We start from the raw sequence: 20265 nt of genomic DNA on the forward strand, positions 1-20265 counted from the left end.
TAAAAAAAGTGTTTAAAACACATTCCTACATTTAATGTTATTTGGAGAGTAGCTAGATAAGCTTGGTAATATTTGACAAAGCAAGAGTCAAGTGCTGCAAGTTTGCTAGGAGTCCTTTTCTATCATGAAAGGTTAAAGAAAGATGTATGGCTTTAATATGAACATGAGTGTAGCTTTGAGCGATTTATTCAGAGATAAACTCTTCTGGAAAGGAAAGAGATAAACCATGAATGAAAATCGGATTAAATATCGATTGAATTTTGAAACTTATACAAATTTTTTTACATGGGGTTTATGTTTAACTATTGTTTGATATGTTTTCTAAAGAATGAGAGAGATATTTTTCTCAAATATTCTATAATGATTTACAAGGAGAATGTCAATAATGAGATACATTATTCTTGATGTAAGTAAGACACTTCATAAAAATAATATAGTTTAGATGTTGAGCTAGATTTAAAAAAAGTGAAGGGGAAGATGATGGTACACGTGTCGATAAATTAGAGAACATGATTAATAGATATTTATTACTTAACTAAGGTTATTTCATAAATATTATAAGGGAAGATCGCGAGACGAAAGACTCTACTAGGCGTTTAATGCTCAAACAAATTTTATAATCGCGCCTCTGGGACCAATGGAAAAAACTTAGAAAGCAACAAATCTTAATAATAATCTTTCTTCTCTGATTGGGTAATGGGTGTTTGTTGAGAGGTTGATCGGGTTACTGGCTCTCGTACCGGGAGGAGTTGAAAGAACAAACCGGGCCTAACTCGGAAGGGCTCAAAATGGTTCGGTTCGGTTCTGTGACTTTATTCTCTGTGAAACTTTATCATCTAAAGAAGGAGCTTTTGTTCTTTTATTAAGGTATTTTACATAAAAAAGATGGAGGGACATATACAATACCCTAAAATCCAATTAGATGATTACCAGCCTCAATATCTCTCTCACTTGGTAAGTCTAACTCGCTCTGTCACTTGTTTTAATTCTTCTCTGTTTGTTTGCTAAGAAACCACAAGAAAGTTTTGAGATTTTTGTATAGACTACTAGATTCTGTATGTTAAATATTGTACTGGGGGTCCTCCATGTTTGGTTGACAAATCTGAAAATTCACTGAATTTTGTTAATTGAATTTTAGTATATTAAGCAAAGGATTAAGCTTTACCGTCACTGTTAGTGAATATGCTTTCTATAGTTTGAATGGATTAACTGCCAGTTGAGCTGTGCTTTTGGAGTGATGCAAACCAATCTAATCAAGGTAATTAAGATGTGATTGATGGTAAAACATTTTAAATGAAAAGGGATTGTTCTAATTGTATCTGGTAAATGTTAATCAGGGAAGATGGAGAAGTTTTCTGCGTCACTATTAACTGGATATGTGTATTTTTGTTTTAGAAAAACAAATAGAAGAAAGGGTGCGCTTTGGCCTTCTTAGGGAGGTTCTAATGCTTTAAGAAACTGTGTTAGAATGCTAAGATGATTTGTTTTGATGATGAGGCCATCCCTTTTTGCTGTTTCTACATGCAATTCGATGCTTCAATTGGTTCAAGGGCTATGTGATATGCAGGATGAGCAAAACAGATTTTGAAGAGTGTGATTCATTAAACTGGAATTTGTTTTTGTTCTTGTTTTTCGTTTTTTTTTATAAGGGTTTAATTCGTGTCCTTCAGACATTTCTACTCATGGTCTTTTAAGGATGATGGATTTTTATTTAACTTTTTTTGTTCAAATCATTTTCTTGTTGGTGTTGGCACGGAAATAATGTGCTTAAAATATACTTTGTATGGTTATGAAGGAAGTGTTTACCAATATTCCTTTAGGGTGCATTAATCTGGATTACATTAGTAATGTGTTAGTTTGAGCAAGATAAATCAATGGTTACCAATGCTCTTTACCTTATATTATAAAATATCATTTTCTAGATGGTTTTTCATTATCAGGTGAGATGTGTTTCTAGTATACTGTATTTGACTTTGTGCAATTGTTTACCCTTTGATAATAAGTGTTGATTTGTGCAAAATAAAACAATGTGAAAACTTTTTTTATTTTATTGTTTTCCCTTGCTTCTCATTTCTTGTGTACCTAGATGATTAAAAAATTAGTTTGAGGTCTTTGTTCTGTCGGTAGATTTCTAAAGAGATGGAGGACCATAGATGTAAAAGCAATATAATACCAAAAAATGCTGTTGCACAAGAAGATAGGACACTGCTCAGAAAATGTGAAAGTGAAGCGTCTCAACCTGACACGGCTAACAATGGTGTGGAAAATGTTTCAAAGACCTGCCATTCAAAGCAGGGTAAAGTTTTTTTTTATGATACACCACACTCTGAAGAAACTGGAGTTTGGATACCTGTCTCTGTTCCACCAATGTCAGAAAGTGAACATCAAGAATGGAGTAGAGGTCTCCCTCTTAATGGGGGATGCTTCCCTGATGAAGATCTAGATTGGAATCAGCTCCTTGAGAACAATAAGGAGCTGACCATGTGGGATGTGGTTGCTGAGATGTTGGTAGCAGCTCGAGGAAAAGTGAGTGCCATTGCTTCTGGAGATGTCCACAGATGTGGAATTTCCTGGATATCAGATCATCTTCTTGAGCAAGCTTGGAGTGAGATGGCCCAAACTCTTACAGAGGCTAATTTTGGCAACAGCTGGGAGATTCTTGAAGCCAAGCCTCCAAAGTGGTTGGCTGATAGTTCTGCTTCTGCTTGCATGTTGTGTAATGTAAGATTCCATCCTATCATGTGCTCCAGGCATCACTGCCGTTTTTGTGGTGGAATATTTTGTAATGATTGCTCAAAGGGGAGAAGCTTGTTGCCCAAAAATTTCCACACCAGAAACCCGCAACGTGTTTGTGATGTGTGCTGTGTGCGGCTTGAGTCAGTGCAATCATACTTGAAGGACCATGAAAGTCGCGCTGCTCAGTTGCCAACACAAGATCTAACTGACCTCAGTACTTTGAGATCATGGCTCAATTTCCCATGGGGCCAGTCCATGGAGTATGAGATTTACAAGGCCACAAACACCATTCAGGGTTATGCTAAGGTAACAGTGACATCTTTAGCTATCATCTGAATTCAGTTTAAATGATTCATGATGCTGTTTGAGTCATCGCATCATTGTTGAGATCTTAAAAGGTGAATAAATAAATAGAAATAAGAGTCTAGAAAAAAAAGCACTTAAAGGTTCGTCAAATGCAAACCTCTTGTTGGAGTAGTGTGCAAAGAAATCTTATTCCTTTTATGTAATGTATAGAGGTGCTTTAATTATACTGATTGTTATGATTAAATTTTGGCCTATTGAAACTTTTACTGAGTTCAATGATGATGGCTTCCCTGTTGAGCCTTTCCTGTCATAAAGTTGTTTTTGTAGTATCATTAATTAATAAGAGTGTGGCATTAATGTGATAACTCATGTTGATGATTAGTTTTTTACCTTCAGTTTTCACATTGCTCAGGTTGGTTCTCTACTGCCTGAGAAGTCCATACCGGATTCTATTTTGAAACAAGCAAAAGGCCTTGCAATCCTTACAATTGCAAAGGTTGGTGTAATGGTGACCTACAACATTGGGACGGGACTAGTTGTTTCTCGTAGGGAGGATGGATCCTGGTCTCCACCATCAGCCATTTCTTCCTTTGGCATGGGCTGGGGAGCTCAGGTAAATATAGCAATTATCTGTTACATCTATAACTGTCTATCTCCTCGAATATTGCATGAAAATTGTATTTCTCCCTCAGAGTTCCATAAGCACCTAAAACATGATCCATAGTTAAGCTAATCTCAGAACAATAATGAAAATTGGATTCATTGATTTAGTTTTTGTTCAAGAAAATTACAGATTTCGTAGTTGAATGTATGTCATCATAGACTTCATTTTGGACCTTTGGCATCCCTGTCGACATTACAGGATACAGGTATATTTATGAAATCTGAGTCTGAACTGTGCTGACTTTTAGATGCAATTTTTGCTCAACTGCTTTGCTTCAGATTGAGGGGTTTGGGGATTGATTGCATCTAAAATCCAGCAATAATTCGACTCTTATTTTATGAATTATGAGTCTGAGTTGTGTCTGCATTTTAGATTCAATGTTGCTCGACTGCTTTGCCTTAAATCAAGGGATTTTGAGATTGATTGCACTTTGGAGCATGTAGCCATTGAAGCAGCAGCAATGGAAATTGGAATTGTTCCATTCTTATTCCTCAGGCTTCAATTTCTTGAATTGTTGACCACATGTGACATAAGCTAGCTGACAGTTACATGTTATTTTGTATAGATAGAGAGGCTATACATCAGTGGAGCAGTGTTGCTTAAGCCCTAAGCTATGGTGTAGTCCCTGCTAAGTTGAATGTTGGTGGAAGGATGAAAAATAGAGATGGAAAGAGTAATTGGGAGTGTTGGAGAGGAGAATGATTAAGCAATCCTTCTCTCTAGCTGTTTGGTCGGGGCAGGAGAGAGCAGATCAAACCAATGAATGAAAGGTGAAATAGAAGAAATTGTTTCCTTTCCCTTAAAATTGGAATTGTGAGCCTAGAAGAAATGGATGCATCCTTATTTCCCGCTGAGTATATGTCTGCCCACCCAAACAAGGCGAATACCTTGTCCATCACATCTTTGCATTTTGTAAACATCCTTCCTTCAACCAGATAAAAAAAACTGTAGCTATATTCTATGATTAATAGTTTTAAGTGCCAAAGAAGTACCTTGTCCATAAAGTGGGAAATAGCTGAGATGAGATTGTGATGATGCGAATGTCAGCAGAAAAAAAAAAGATTGGATAAAGAATGAGTGCATTTGTAATGAGGGTAAAATTAGATGGCTTGGCCATGTTAATGTCAAGGAAATGGAGCATCCATTGAGGACAAGTTAATGAATTATTGTCAAAGGTGGCCATGTTCTATGTGAGGCTATGAATGTGCCATTGCAGAGTAGTAATTATATCAAATAAATTAAATGAGGCAAATGGAAGGTGGTATGAGTTGAATTAGTTAGAATGGTTTTTACCATAGAACTTCCACATAAATTTTGGTCCAAAAAACAAAATGGAGGAAAAGGATTTATGCAACAAACCCCAACTAGTATGGTAGAAATTCCTTACAATATAGAACTTTGTTTTCGAAGCATTGGCTGATCCAGTCTCTCAAGTTTGTCTTCTTCCTCTCCTTTTTTTTGTGTTTTGTTTTTTTGGGATACAGTGAACCAGACCATTGCCTTGCTCCATTTTTATAATTGATTATTGAGAGTTCATGTGAATCCTTTCGCAGATTAAATGGCACACATCACAAGATCACCTTTTGTTTTCTTTTGCAATTTTTAACAGGTTGGAGGGGAATTTACTGATTTCATAATTGTGCTGAGAACTTTGGGTGCTGTTAAAACATTCAGTGGAAATCTGCACTTCTCAGTTGGAGCTGGTTTGAGTGCAGCTGTTGGCATTGTTGGACGGGCTGCTGAAGCTGATTTAAGGGGTGGTGATGGTGGTTTGGCTACCTGTTACACTTATAGCTGCAGTAAAGGTAATATGACTTATTTCACGGTGATGGTGGTTTGGCTATTTTTATTTTATTTTTTTTGGATAAACCTCATACTACTATTATATCAACAGTGTTTCTACTTTCATATTATAGCTGCTGTCTTGACTGAAAAATATGGCTTCTTTCATGGCCATGCATACATACCCTCTTGATTGTTTCAAGTATGATACTGAAATTGCTGTTGCATTGTTTGAGATGGTTTGGTACTGTGGTTCAAGTGATTTTTGAAGTGTGTTGGGGTTGAAAAGGCACCAAATTGTTGCTTTTTGGGATGTTTTTCCGATGGTTTTGAAAGATGTCAAAAATCTGAAAACAATAATCTAAAAAAGCATCAATTTGGTGCTTTTTCAGATGAAAATCACTTCCAACCCACTTTATCAAACACACACTCAATCCAGTATGAATGATTTACTAGCTTTCTTTACGTTTCCTTAAACAAGTCAAGAATTTGTGGTCCATGTCAGATGGATATATATTTTTTAATTTACTCCTTAAGCAAGACTAGCACTCCAACACATGTTCTTCCCATCCCATAAACGCTTATCTTTTGTTTGTTCTGCTTGTCTTGATTTTCATGTTTAAGGCCACCATATAGTTTTTGATTTTTTAAATGACAAACCATACTGATTTTAACTGTTCGATTTATTTTAATTATCTAATGTGGTAGAATCTGCTTAACCCTTAATTGCTATTCTTTTTCCTTTCGTGAGAAGGAAATCAATTTTAATGCTCTAATCAGACTCTAATCAACAATGCAGGTGCATTTGTTGGATGTTCACTTGAAGGAAGTATACTTGCAACTCGAACACAGGAAAATGCAAGATTTTATGGTGCATCCATGAATGCATCAGATATTCTTCTGGGGTCACTGCCCGGGCCTCCTGCTGCTTCCATGCTTTATCATGCTCTCTCGAATCTTTTTGGTAAGCTTGAGAGGTGATCAAATAAATTTAGTGTCTGAAAAAGTATATAACTTTAGTGCTTGGGAGGTGGCCTGAATAATTTGAAGTTTCCACGCTTATTCGTTGTTTCCCATGAAGCAATGGTTTGTGAGTGATTGTACAGTTCACAAAATCTTGGCACACATACATTGTGCTGCTATAATTTATATTGCTATTACAATTCCTGCCCTATAATTCATTGCTGATGAACACAGCATTAACGATTGTATGTAAGAGTCTCTCTCTCTCCCTCTCCCTCTCTCTCCCCCTACAAATACAAAAGCCGCGAAGCATTTTCCACCACGAACATGCTTAGGTGGAGGACATCAAAACTTTTGTAAATTCCGAAGTCAAACAACAAACGCGACAAGGAATGTACCCTGGCTGGCAAAGAATGGACCAGGTTTATAAAAAAAAAGACTTGATTGAAAACAAACATAGAGAAATGGTTAATCGAAGGGGCCTAGCTCACAATGGAGGCATGCTGCACGGTCTTTATCAAATAAAACTCCTGGTCAGATCTCAGATGGGCCCCTGAACGATCAGGTCACTCGAGGTTTCGGCCGAAAGATATATGATATATTCCATCCTAACATCTCGAATTCAGGTGATAAGGTGGTAGTGATCTGGTCCACGACAATCATAATCTCCTATAAAGTGGCCCCTCTATGATATGCCTTCCATCTGCTTGCACTAAAAGGCTTGAGTTTACCCATCTCTCTCTATTTTTCTTTTAGAAAGAGCAGAAAAGGTAATAAAACAAGAAAGAGCTAAAAAGGAATGCAAATGATAATATGAACAATACATATTAATGCCAAGAATGCACAAAAGGTTTGGCCCTTGAATTACAATTCCACTCACTTGAGCGTTACTTTTTAATGGCAAACCAGAAACTGAAGGCTGGCAACCCGTAGTAGGAGTTCTTCAATGGAACTAACCAAGTGAAAGGGTTCTGAAACCAATTCTCACCTTGAAGCACTGTCTACCTGCCTACATGTTGTCTAGAAATAAGTACACGGGAAACAGGGAAAAGAAAATAAATAAGAAGGGAGCATGTGCTAATACTCACCAAGATCCCATCTATAACTCTATTTTCAGTAGTACAACCATGAAATGAAAGTTCATGTAAGGAGATCACTTGGATGTTTTCATTTCTGCCATTGATGATCTGAATCCCAACATGGGACCAGTAAAATGACAGTAGAGTTAATCTATTTGATCAAATATCATCCCAGCTCACCTGGTTCTTGAGTTCCCAAGTGTAAGCTCTAGATCATCTGATCCACACTCTTCATGGATCCTCTCCCCTTCCCATGGCTTCACTAGCCCAGTTGCATTGCATCGGAATGCAAACTCGTCCGAGATCACCTCTGCCATGGGAATATCAGCTGTCTGGTCAGAGCCAGCTGCAATGGCAGGTGAACACGTACCACTTTGACCAGGAGTCCACATGCGGGACCCACCACCAGCTAAAGCCTCTTCCTTGAAGCCAAACGGGTTGGAGGCAACCAGGCTGAATGTGGGAGAAGTTGGACCACCTTGTGGCAATCGAATCCCAGCAAACCATCCTGGATCAGGAACAATTTGACGGCCAGGGCTTGGTGGAGTTGAAGATGGCAAGTAGTGCTGCCCACACCAGCCTGGGTGGATTGGTTGGTCTTCCCAGCCAGTTTTTATTCGGGGGGTTCTAGCAGTTGGCGAGCTCAAGGGAGGAGTAACAGGAGCACTTATAGAGCCACCATGGATGTATAGATGGGGAAGCTTAGAAGAGGAAGCCGATGAGAGGTTTTTGAGCCACGGGAGGAGGGAATTGTCATCCAAATTGGCATTAGCAGCATAGGAGGATGAAACTGGACTGGGAAAGGAAGAGGATCCAGGACTTGGGTTATAGGAAGCACAGGGGCTAGGGAGATATGAGGAGCATGGGCTTGCTGTAGCAGAACCACCAATAATGTCCATGTGCTCCGCAGGTTTGCATCCCTACAGAGAATTATGAGGATAAAGAATTATTTTGTAATAAAAACCACATCACAGATCACTTGATGAAGCGGCACTCCTAACGCTATGGCAAAGTTATGCCAAGCAACAACAAAAATGAGAACATTATTTTGATGGAAAATCATACTTTCAAGCCTTACAAGCAGAGCCTTAAGTTTTCAACCATGCCAGTAACAGGGACGAGGAAGTTTCTAATGCCATTTAGCATAACAGTATCAGGATAGAAACATGCCCATAACTGAAGAAGGCATAAAAAGACCAAGCAGCTGAAAAACATGGTCTGGGATTGAAAGCAAATTGTGGCTGGCTGCAGCAGGCTATAGAGAAATGACCCAGCAAGTTCACATGGAAATAAATAACTAAAACCTAAAGGGGGAGGAAGGTAAAATATCCCCATTTTTGAAAAACATCTAAGAAAATTATTTACTTCCTAAAATATATAATAATGGGAAGACATGGTTGGTCTAGTGTCCCAAATGATGATCCTTTGTCCATAAAACTCGATATATTTCTGTGGAACGTGCAACTCACTGTTATGTCCCCACCGGTCATTTCTTCCCAAAATACAAACATTACTCTCAACAATCACCATAAACTTCCTCTACAATCAACTACAGCATCCTTCCCAGTGCTTCATTCCTCTAAATTATATCTTAAACAGGGAGATGATTTTGCAGTCTTGAGCTATCCTTGGTAGCTCAATCCACTTGATCATTTACTCACATTCAATCTCTTTTCCCTGAACTTCAAACATCCAACATCTGGATGGATAAGATTCTTAGCTCAGAACTAGCCTTATTCTCATACTTCTCAAGCTTTTGCATATGGAGTGTAGTTCATTGTGTTCTAAAACACTTGAAAGTATTTCAACCACCAACAGAACCATCAACTTGTGATCTCCATCAGTGGATTGGTCATTGGTGACTTTAAACAACTCGTATACCAAATAAGACATGTATTTTAACAATCTCCAAGCCCGATAGAAATCATTTACTAAACTTAGTTCAAGTTATTTTTGACTCTATGAACAATAATTGAACTCCAGTGCAGCTCCACAAAAGAAGCAGCAGCACAATCACGAACACAACCAAAGCAAATACACCTCCCTCCCTAATGGGAGACTGAACAGAACTGAAAAAAGGGTCTGTATTTCTGCTGCCAATGAGCTAAAAGCAACTCAACCAAATCCATGAAAGAGAGTCCAACATTACTATTAACCTTTTACCACCATCCACATGCTACAGTCAATATCGTGTTGTTTTCGAGGTCAATTTGGTCTTTTTAGGACCTCTGTGCTGCTGCTTCCTGTTCTCTCTAACAGACCAAAGTGAGTCCAAAGTTGTTAGCAAAAGAAAGACAAGAGAGAATCTTGTGGTTCACGAGAAAGAAAAACTGACATCACTAAACCAAAAATGAAAAAGGAAACAAGATCGCTTAAACAGCGCTGACCAGATCTAACGTACGCCGGTGACACCTCACACACAAAAGAAAAAAAAAACAGCCAATAAAGCACGGGGCTGACGATCTAACGTGAGCCGGAGAGATAAACCCCAGAAAGACCAAAGAGAAAAAAAAAATCAGCAAACGAATCCAACCCCACTGATCACACCAGCTTTAGAAAGAAGAAAAATACCTCAGCAACGCCACTACTACCGCTATGGAAATCAAACATGTTAGCATGCAATAGTATAATTCTGCTAACATGCACCATAATCAGCCTCACAAAGCTAGCTTTAGGTAGAATTCAGCAAGGATCATGAATTGCAGGAACTGGTTTCACAAATTTCTGTCATTTCTAATGCTTATCGTCATATACAGAGGAGCCATGAATGATACTAAATATACACAAGAGAGGCACCTAGCTAATGCCACTAAACAGACAAAACTAATCAAAACTAGAAGTAACCCAAAATTAATGTCCAGGGAATAAGCAAATTGATAACGAAACTTGAACACCAAAACTGCGGATTTTTTCAAGTTTTGCTTCCTAAAGTGTAAAACTAAAGTCAAGCAGAAATAAAATACAGACGGTGAGTGTGTGAGTAAAGTACCTTGCGGTAAGTGGTGCCATCGGGCTCGACGGCCCAACCAGCCTCATTGCAGAGGGCTTTAAGGACTTCATTATTGTCACAGTGCTTTGGAAGCTTGAAGTTGCCATACATTCGTAGCCCAGAAAAGATCTTTGCTGCAATGGCTCTTCTTCTCCTTTCTCTTCTCTTGTTGTTCTCTCTTTCTTTCCATGTTGGTAGTCTCGTACCTGAAGTCATACCTCTGGTCTCTAACAAAGTGGCTGCATCAGTAGGAAGTGATCAATGGTTGTTTCTTGGATAACTAGACAAGAAATAGTAAAGCTGAAAGTTTTCTGGTAGAAGTCTAATTTTTCATAAAAAGAAAGTGCGATGGATGATGATAACCACAAAAGTGACTGGATCAGTAGCTTTCAGAAATCAGCGAAAGCTACAGTTGTTTGGGATCGAAAAATACAGAAACTTGGGTTTAAATGGGAGCAATTGGAGTTGAAATCGGTCAGATCAGATCTGTACAGAGGTTGAAGGTGGAGACGAGCACTGAAACTGGAGGTGGTCTTTTTTGGTTTGGTGGAACCCGGGAAGAAGTAAAACCTGAGAAAATCGCAAGGGAGAACGGTCACCTAAGTATGTTGGAGGGTGCTCATTGCTTTTTTTTTTTTTTTTGTTATTATTATTATTATTATTATTAATTTACGAATTTGACACTCACAGTTGATGGAATAATAAATAAATAAATAAGTTATGATTATAAATAAATGGACAAGTCTCCCATGTCTCGCCACTCATGATTTTTGCACGAATAAGAGATAAAGTATAAGTAACACTATGTATCCATGTATTTCATGGGTTATTTATTTATTTATTGGATTTAGGTTGTAAATTAATCCGAGTTTTTGATCGCGTTAAATTAAATTAATTAATTTTTTATTTTTTTTATAATTTAAACCGGTTTAAATTCTGAATAAGTCGAGTCTTAGATTGCCCATTAAATTTTATAACTAAAGTTAAAACCACTACATTATATATATATATAAAACTTGTATTATATAAGACAAAGAATAATACATTTGTTACTTACTGCTAAAAACTTTTGAGGAATCTAATTTTTTATTTTTTTATTTTCCAAAGATAGATTTGATTTTATTAATAAGAAAAAATAAAAACAATAGGCTTGATTATTTACATCATCTTAAATTAAAAGGTTTTAGTTACAGCTAAATTGTTAAATTAGCCATTCAAGATTTACAATTGTCTTCAAGCATGATTGAAATCATTACCATTAATTTGATAATACAATCATATATTAATTAATTAGTTATTTATTATTTAAGGATCTTAAAAAAAATTAAACAATTGATACATAATTTAGTGTAATCTTGCTTAATTATGAGCCTTGATAAATTTATGATCATAAAAAATAAGTACCACCTAGAATTCAGATTTTATTTTCTTGTTAGGTTTAGATGAGGAAAAAAAAAAACCATCTTGGTTACAAATTAATATTAAAAAATTAAAAAATAAATGAATTTGACAAATAAAATAATCCCATAAATAAGAACACAAATCATTATAGAGGAAAAAACTAAATAATTACAAATCTAAATAATTAAAAAAACAATTAATAACTTTTTATTTTAAAATTAGTCGATTAAACCTACAGCTCTATGCTTACGTGGACCTGATTTAAAGTTTCTAGAACCTATCACAAAAAAAAAAAAATCTTATATTAAAATACTTAAATTATACACTCTTAAATTAACAAACAAAAATTGTTAATTTAATGGTAAATTGGTAAACCATTTATATGAGAATTACAATTATTTTTAGCATGATTTTAACCAGTAATGTTAATGATATAATAAATATATATTAATTAGATATTGATACTAAATTTATTATTTTTTAGCATGACAACAATTGATTCTCTGTGCCACGTGGCAGTTGATTTGTTATTGTTGTGTAACTGTCTCTGTCCAAAAACCATCCAATGAGAGGCAAAACCGCTTTCGCTCGTGTCAGTATTCGGCGCGCGTGTCAAGGCCGAGGCCCTTATGCCTCATGAGATGTTAATCTTGGTGTGCATGCGCCTGCAGTAGAAGATGACGCAGACGCGGACCTCTCTTTTAACGTGACCATATGGGTTTTGGCGTGATCAAAGTGGGGCCCTTCTGTTAAGAGATTGTAGAACAACGCGCATAAAAAGAAGAGTGAAAAAATAACTCGCAAATCATGAGTCTGTTGAGCTGAGCTCTACATGGACAGCACAAGAATTTAACCATGGTAATAGTACTAATGGATGATGGGTAATCATTGCTTCAGCAATCATTACTGCTTCAAAAATCTTCAATTAGTTTTGTTTTGGGACCATAACAAGAAAATTCCATCGGCCAACATGCCCACAATTAAATACCTATATGGCCTCTATGAGTTTTTCTTTCTCTTTTTTTTTTTCACATTGATTTTTTTTCCCCCAAAGAAAACATGGTGAAGTATGTTTTTACACCCCCCCACCCCCTCTCGCTACTAGTAACCTCGTTGTTTTTTTCATTTCTTACCGCAAAACACTTCCAAAACACCATCAGATTACCCTTTTTCTAACACGAGACCGCCACCCTCTCTCTCTTTCCACCTCAGGTCAAGCTATTTTCAGCCAAAACCATCACCACTGATCACTATTACGATCCACATTCTACACTTAGAGGTGTATTCAACACTTTTCCTTTATTAATTTGATGTAATTAATTTATGCTAATGTGTGTCAATTTGATTTTAAAAAGTTAGGGTTTAGAATTAAAGATTTTTTGAAAGATCTAGAGTTTTTTTTTTTTGTAATTAGGCTAATTAGATATAATTTGAGTTGATAATCATGTTATTTTGTAAAATAATAAATGATTTTGAGTTATTGTTGATTGTGAATTAAGGTTAGAGTTAGTGTTTATTTAGGTTAAATTAGGGATTATACTGAATTAAGTATAAAATAAAATAATTAACTATGAAATACATGAATTGAGTTGATAATTTTGTTATGATAACAAAATTCAATGAATTTAAGTGTTCACCAATTAATTTGATGAATTTAGGTTTTCACCGATTATGGTATCGTTATGGTTTTGTTGATAAATTATACACTTTTACTAACCTCACAATATTAATAAATTAGACTTGTGTTTTGTTGTGTTGCTTGACAGAATGTCTGGTAATTTAGGAATATTATGCTTTCATGGTGGTACCATTATTACAATCGAGAATGGTATCATTTATAATGGAGAAAGCCATGAGTTCCTAATTGTTGCATCAAATATGTCTTCTAACGAGTTATCTAGAATGTTAAGTGATCGACTTGGCTGAAATATGCTTGAAATAAAACTCGAAATCACTTGGAGGATGTTGTGAACTAGGATCAGTTAAGATCGTTATGTCAATGTATCAATCTGCAATGACGGAAGTGTGAGTTTGATATTTGGGTTTGCTAGGATTAATGAGATTAATATGCTAGAACTCTACTTGAATAGTAAACCTAAAAGAGGAAACTCTTCTAGTATTGAGTTGACTCGGGTTCTAAATAACTCTAAGAGAACCACACAGACATCACATGCAGCTGGTCCGTCTAGGTTATGTGGTAATGCAATGAGATAAATATTGGTACATGAAATTATTAATATAAAACCTCAATTGGGTATGACATCTACTCCATAATGTTATGGAGAATCTAAACTAAGTAATGATGAAGATGACCACCATAATGATAGAGTTAAGGTTAAGGAGAAAACATGATACCTCCTACTCCTGAATTTGAGGTTGTGAGTGGGGATGACTAATATGGATGCAATGACTAGGCTAATAGTAGCATGTATTCAAGCTTATTAGTTGATGAATTGGAGGTTGAAAAAAATTCAAAAACAAGTTTAAATATATTAATGCAGTTAAGCGATGGTACATTAAAAGTTCATTGCAGTACAAAGTCTATTGTTCAACTAAAACTTATGCTTAGTTGCAATGCGTTTAGGAACTAAGATGTAGATGGTATTTACGTGGAACATATCACTAGAGGTCTAATTTATGGAAAAATTCAAAATTAAAAGGGCTACACACATATCGAAACCCCCTTGTTTTGTAGCTCTATCGTTAGATTAACTCAAATATCATTATTGAAGTAATGTCGATAATTATGAAAAAAAGATATAAGCTCGAGTGTTGTAACGATTCAAGGTATGTGGAGAGGGATTATGAGCATGACGTCTCATATTGGAAGGCGTGGATGGGTATGTGGAAAATATTAAATATAGTTACATTATATGTTATGAGAATCATGAATAGATGTATATATATTTAGGTTAATTGTAATAAAATGTTATATTATGCTAATCGTTTGTATAATTTTGTTAATTAGGATTGAAGATCTTATGTGAATTGTGTTTTAAGACTTGAAAACTAGTTATTTGAATTTTACAAATTATGGTTTTTTTTGGGTAGAGAGTTAATGCATGAAGAAATTTTTTCTGGTTGTGTCTCATCATTAAGTCGTAGATGTTATATATGACTTGTATGTCTCACGTGTCGCAGCTGGTATTTGTGACTTGATTATATGAGTTAGATCTCTAAATATGTTTTTTCTTTCCTGTATTAAAAACAAGTATTTTTTTTTGTTATTGTTCGTACCAGATCTTGTCAAAAAAATTTAAAATGCTTTCTCTACATAACTAGGGCATCACGCTACTGGTCAAAGAAGCAGCAATGACAGCACAACTAATTCCCCGTAGTAAAATAAAATAAAAGTAGAGACTAAGAAGAGCTGGCAAAGAAAACTATACTAATTCCTCGTACTAGTAGTGACCAGTGACAACTACCCTTATTTTAAGAAAAATAATTTAATTAATAATAATACTAATAAGATTATTATTATTATTATTATCATTCCCCTTCTCATTGGACGGCTCTAGTTTCTCACTAATTTCACATTTCTTTCACCTGTGAAAGGAGCACTCATTTCCTCCTTGCCCTCTATTCGTTACTTTTGGTTTTATTGTGTTCTTGTCCTGTTGCGGAGGCAATATAATTTTATTTTTTTTGAGTTTCTCGTTAACACGGTTAAAATTATATTTTTTAAAAATTTATAATTTTTTATTAATTTTTTTTTATATTTTAAAATTATTTAGATGTGTTGATTTCAATATAATTTTTTAAAAATAAAAAATATATATTATTTTAATACATTTACGAGTAAAAATAACATTTTAAAAAAAAATCGTTACCACACTTTTAAACATCCTTTATTCGTTAATTCCCATCTCACTATTTGATAACTCACTCTAAAACCACTGTTATTACACTTCTAAAAACCTCCTATTTCATTAATTCTCATCTCACGGTTCGATAACTAATGAGAAAACTACTTTGCCAAGAACAAAGAGTTCTGACAGCTAACCCGTGCAAAAACCGTGAGCTCTCCTCCTTCAACTGCACTGTGAACTCAACAACAATAACCCAAAATGGCAACTTTAATGTGTCAGAATCGAGCTTTATTGTGAGATTTTTCATCTAAAATTTATGCATTCTTATTATAATATATTATTAGCTATTCAATTAATTTGATATATTATTTTCCCAAATCAGAGTGACTGATTAAGACTTATAATTAATGAAAGTACGTAGGTTAGTTGATCGTATTTATTCTAAAAATTCTGGATTTTTGAAGGGTTTGGAATTATTTAAGTCCACTCTCATTTAATTGAAGATTTTAGATCACCCCCTATATTATACAACCCAAAATTGCAAATTATCATTTAATATAAAAGAAAGTTATCTTACATTAGTGTTTTTTTATATATATATATATGTTTTCACGGGTTAACGTTGTTGTACTTCAGGTCTTTTTAAGTAATGACATCGTAATTTATCTACCACTATTATAGATTGATCATGTTATAATGCTCTAAGCTGTTGGTTGATATTTGGACCTGTTTACTCTAAAATGTCGGCTTTTATCTATATATGTACTCATTAGCCCATCAAGAACGGGTTTAATATTTATTTATTTTTAGTTAAGAGATCACTATCATTTAACTTTACCATATTGTATTTGTATTTTTTTCTATAAAAATTAAATGTTTTAATTTAATTTTTCTACAAAGGATTTAGGTCTAAAATTAGTACAAATATCCATATCTAGTTTATTTTTTATTAAGATTATTATTAAATAATAGGGAGTTTTTTTCTTCTTGTAAATTTCTCTATAATTTAAATATGTAACGTTAGAGCTAAAGAATCGTAGCTTTTAACCTCGCTAAACATCATGTCACGAAGGTTTGCTGGCTTCAAGCATGGCATGTAAAAGGCCAACGTGACTAGATTCCAATAAGAGGAACGAAGACAGAAAGGCTATGATGGTTGGAGGCGAGAGAAGAGAGGAAAAGGAAAAGAAAATAAAGAAGAAGAAATGATGAACGAAAGTGATATTTAATAACAGTGATCTCATCAATGAACATCGTCTTCTTATTTTAATTATGATATGATTTAGTGGGAAATAATATCTAATTAACGTGAAAAGTAATAACTGACTCCATAATATTAACCTTCCTAGAGTGATTGCCAGTGGCCTGAGTCTCTGGAGCTGAAGTCTCATCCTTTTTACGGTCCTTAATTTTCTTCAGCAGCATTGAAGCCAACTGGAGCAGTGGCTTCCTCTCCGACACCAACCTCCGTCCTCTTGGCATGCCCGTGGGAGCCATGGATTTTTGGTCCACTTCCTTCGCTGATTTGCCTCGCGTTTTCTGCTGCTTGTCTTGTGCTCCAAAAGAACACCAAAGGATTGTTAGCCATATATATAGAGTTGACCAAAGTAAAAAACTAAGCTGCAAGTGAAAAGCAGTCATTAATTATAACTGAAAGATGCAACGGTGTGTCAAAGACTAAGTACGTTTCGGATCAAAATGCTCATAACAAATGCTCATAGACACTCCTTACATGGGCACAGCCGCCTTCTGATAGTAGTAATTGAAGTAGGGAAAGAGCTGCATGGTCTTCCGCATGAAACCAGAACCCAGCACTAGAGCCATGATCAAGGTTAAGTGAAGAGTTTCCTGCTGATTTTCTCCAGGGAACTCTGGATTCAGTGGCTCCTTTTTGTGCTTCAACTGAGCTCTGATGCAAGATTTATATGCAGTAACTTCACCAGATGCTGGCCAGTCTGAATGGTCAGTGAAATCCAAACGGAAAAAAAACAAAGACAACTCACTTACCTGATCATATTTGAATCTTCCCACGAAATTCAATTTTCAACACATGCATGTTTACGTCGTTATTGTACCAAGATGCAGAGGGTTACGTTAATCACTGATTTTTAAACCAACAGGCGTCGATTAGTACTCTTAACAACCTCTATTATTTGGTCGTCGCCTTCATTTCCTTAGGAGTCAATAGAGTCCACGCCTTCATTTATTTTTATTTTTTTGTCTTTTTTTTTTTTTTGATTTACGTGGGGTGTCCGGGCCAGCTTACGCGCACCACGACTATTCTCCACGGCCCACTGGACATCCTGCAAGCCCAGGAGCAGGTAAGGCACCGCGGGGGTGACAGGCGTGCACATAGAGGGTCGAACCCGGGACGGGGGCGGAACAAGTCACACGATTGACCACAGCAGCTAGGCCCTCAAGTGCTTTGTCTTTTTTTAATGATCATGGAAGGTGTTATAAAATTATATAAATTATATATTAAGATTTTACTTAACAACTTAAATTATAGAATTAAGATAGTTTTTGAAAGAAATATTATTAAGAATAATTATAATTTATTATAATTATATTTTTAATTTCATCTAACAATTTAAATTACTAGATCGAGATAATTTTTTAACTCAAATATTATATTAGTATTTATTTGAATTAGTTGAGGTGGACCATTAACTCCATCATTTTATCTTAAGAACTTGACTAATTACATCAAGTTTGCCGTCAACTATTGAAAATTTTAATTTAAGGTGTGTCTACACTTATAAAATTTGACAATGTGTAAATAATTTTGACTCGGTCAAGTTCTCACAAGTTTCTTACCCTAATTATCAATTAATCTAACCTCCCACTCATTTCGAGGAGGAAATTGTCATGAAACGTACTTATTGCGGATCAATAATCTAATAATTGAATGTACAATATATTCAAGAAATATACTTCCTGGTTTTTTCTTTAAGAGCTATTATCGACAAAAATCTCCAGTTTGGTCTTGGGATTTTAGAGCATAACAACCTCCAAAATTAAGAAGGATGTTTCGCGATAAGTCGACTCGGGACTCGATAGATATAGTGCTTAGACCAATTCGAGTTTAAAAAGAAATAGAATAGGGTTGATTAGACTTGACCCAGTCAACCCGAGATAAAATAAAAACAAAAAATTCATTGACTTTTTTAAAAAAATTTATTTTGATCAAAACAAGGTTGCGTTGATTTTTTTTTTAAAAAAATGAGTCAACTAGAGTTGACTCTCCCTACCCATGATCTAGGTCTTGCCTCAAGTAACCATTTATATCTTTATCTTGACTAGAGTTGACCCTCCTAAACATGATTTGGATTTTAGCGTACAATTTTTTATTGTTCGGTCTTATGCTACCGAGTATAATTTTTAACTCGAATGTTGGATCAAGATGAATTTCTTACAGACATATCTAAACATGTTGTTCTACATTAAGTTATAATTTTGGGTCAATCAGAACTTGAAAAGTGATTATTTTAAAGGATCGAATTTACTAGACGAATCTTGTTAAATATGTCTATATGGATCTTCATCAACTTTTTAGATTATATCTATATCTACATAAAGAATTATTCTAAGATCCCAAATGAGTTGGAAAATAGACATCTGTACCTTTCCATCAATATATGGCAGGCTTGCTAATTCATCTGGGCGAAAGAAAACAACATGTTTGAAGTCAAGACTGAAATCCGTCAGGAATGCGCGAGAATTGGAGAAACATTGTTTCCTTATGTAATGTGGATTTCAATCAATGCAAGGATTTCTTAATGCTCTGGAAAACATGTGTGGTAGATATTGTCTTATCTATTCTGCAAGTATTTCATATCAAATAATGAGACATTTATGACAACAACTAATATCCATAGTTTGCAAGGTTTCTATATTTATTATAGAATGTATGTGGTGGTAAGGAGACTTGGAATTCTTTTGTTGTTCTTTTCCTTATTGAAAATGGAGATTATGAAAGGCTATTTAAAAGAAATATTTCAACCACTTTCTTTTCTATTTTTTAGAGCATATTTTGGGCTAAACAAGGAAAGGAACTTCAGCATTAAAGAAACAAGGGTTGATGATTTTTTGATCTAGAAACTCATTTTCAATCTATTTTTGACTCAAAAATACCTACAAAACATCTAAAACACATTGATAAACCCGTATATGACCTCAAACAACCAAAAAAATCCACCAAGAAAACAAAATCAATGCAAAATAAAATAAAAAATTATTGAGCTTAGATTTACCATTTTAAGCAAGTTTATAGGCAAAAAATACATAGACTAAACTCCCTTCATTAATGAAATTTATTAACATAAAAATTGATATTTTTTATTGAAAACATTAGTGTTAACCGAAAATTTTTTTCTCTTCTACTAAAATCCAATTATTTTTTTTTATCTCAAATCAAAGACTAAAATGTAAGGAAAATAAAGATTTGAACTAAAATTGAGTTTATTAAAAAAAAAAAAATGAGGGATCTAAAGTGTATAGTTGGAAAAGCAGACTGTTACAGTCATCTACAGTGCA

At 34.9% G+C, this 20265-nt stretch overlaps 2 protein-coding genes across 2 annotated transcripts; one reads left to right on the plus strand and one right to left on the minus strand.

Moving 5' to 3' along the window:
- The first annotated feature begins 565 nt into the window (after positions 1-565).
- On the plus strand, positions 566-6699 carry LOC7472334 (uncharacterized). The gene is made up of 5 exons (XM_002316813.4): positions 566-954; positions 2128-3042; positions 3455-3655; positions 5316-5511; positions 6288-6699. The coding sequence occupies exons 1-5, from the start codon at positions 886-888 to the stop codon at positions 6467-6469; spliced, it is 1563 nt and encodes a 520-aa protein (XP_002316849.3). The 5' UTR covers positions 566-885; the 3' UTR covers positions 6470-6699.
- A 558-nt stretch (positions 6700-7257) lies between these two features.
- On the minus strand, positions 7258-11139 carry LOC7455933 (BES1/BZR1 homolog protein 4). Its single transcript, XM_002317409.4, has 2 exons — positions 10520-11139; positions 7258-8450 (listed from the first exon to the last, which is right to left on the minus strand). The coding sequence occupies exons 1-2, from the start codon at positions 10733-10735 to the stop codon at positions 7707-7709; spliced, it is 960 nt and encodes a 319-aa protein (XP_002317445.1). The 5' UTR covers positions 10736-11139; the 3' UTR covers positions 7258-7706.
- Between the last annotated feature and the right edge of the window lie 9126 nt (positions 11140-20265).

Source organism: Populus trichocarpa, chromosome 11 (genome assembly GCF_000002775.5).
Source record: "Populus trichocarpa isolate Nisqually-1 chromosome 11, P.trichocarpa_v4.1, whole genome shotgun sequence".
Lineage (NCBI taxonomy): Eukaryota > Viridiplantae > Streptophyta > Magnoliopsida > Malpighiales > Salicaceae > Populus > Populus trichocarpa.

Excerpts from the sequence above, each read along its gene's own strand:
- LOC7472334 (XM_002316813.4), top strand. The coding sequence starts at position 886 with ATGGAGGGACATATACAATACCCTAAAATCCAATTAGATGATTACCAG. Across the intron at positions 3,043-3,454 it reads CCATTCAGGGTTATGCTAAG|GTTGGTTCTCTACTGCCTGA; the intron begins GTAACAGTGACA and ends CACATTGCTCAG. Across the intron at positions 3,656-5,315 it reads GCATGGGCTGGGGAGCTCAG|GTTGGAGGGGAATTTACTGA; the intron begins GTAAATATAGCA and ends AATTTTTAACAG.
- LOC7455933 (XM_002317409.4), bottom strand. The coding sequence starts at position 10,735 with ATGACTTCAGGTACGAGACTACCAACATGGAAAGAAAGAGAGAACAAC. Across the intron at positions 8,451-10,519 it reads ATGGCACCACTTACCGCAAG|GGATGCAAACCTGCGGAGCA; the intron begins GTACTTTACTCA and ends AATTCTCTGTAG.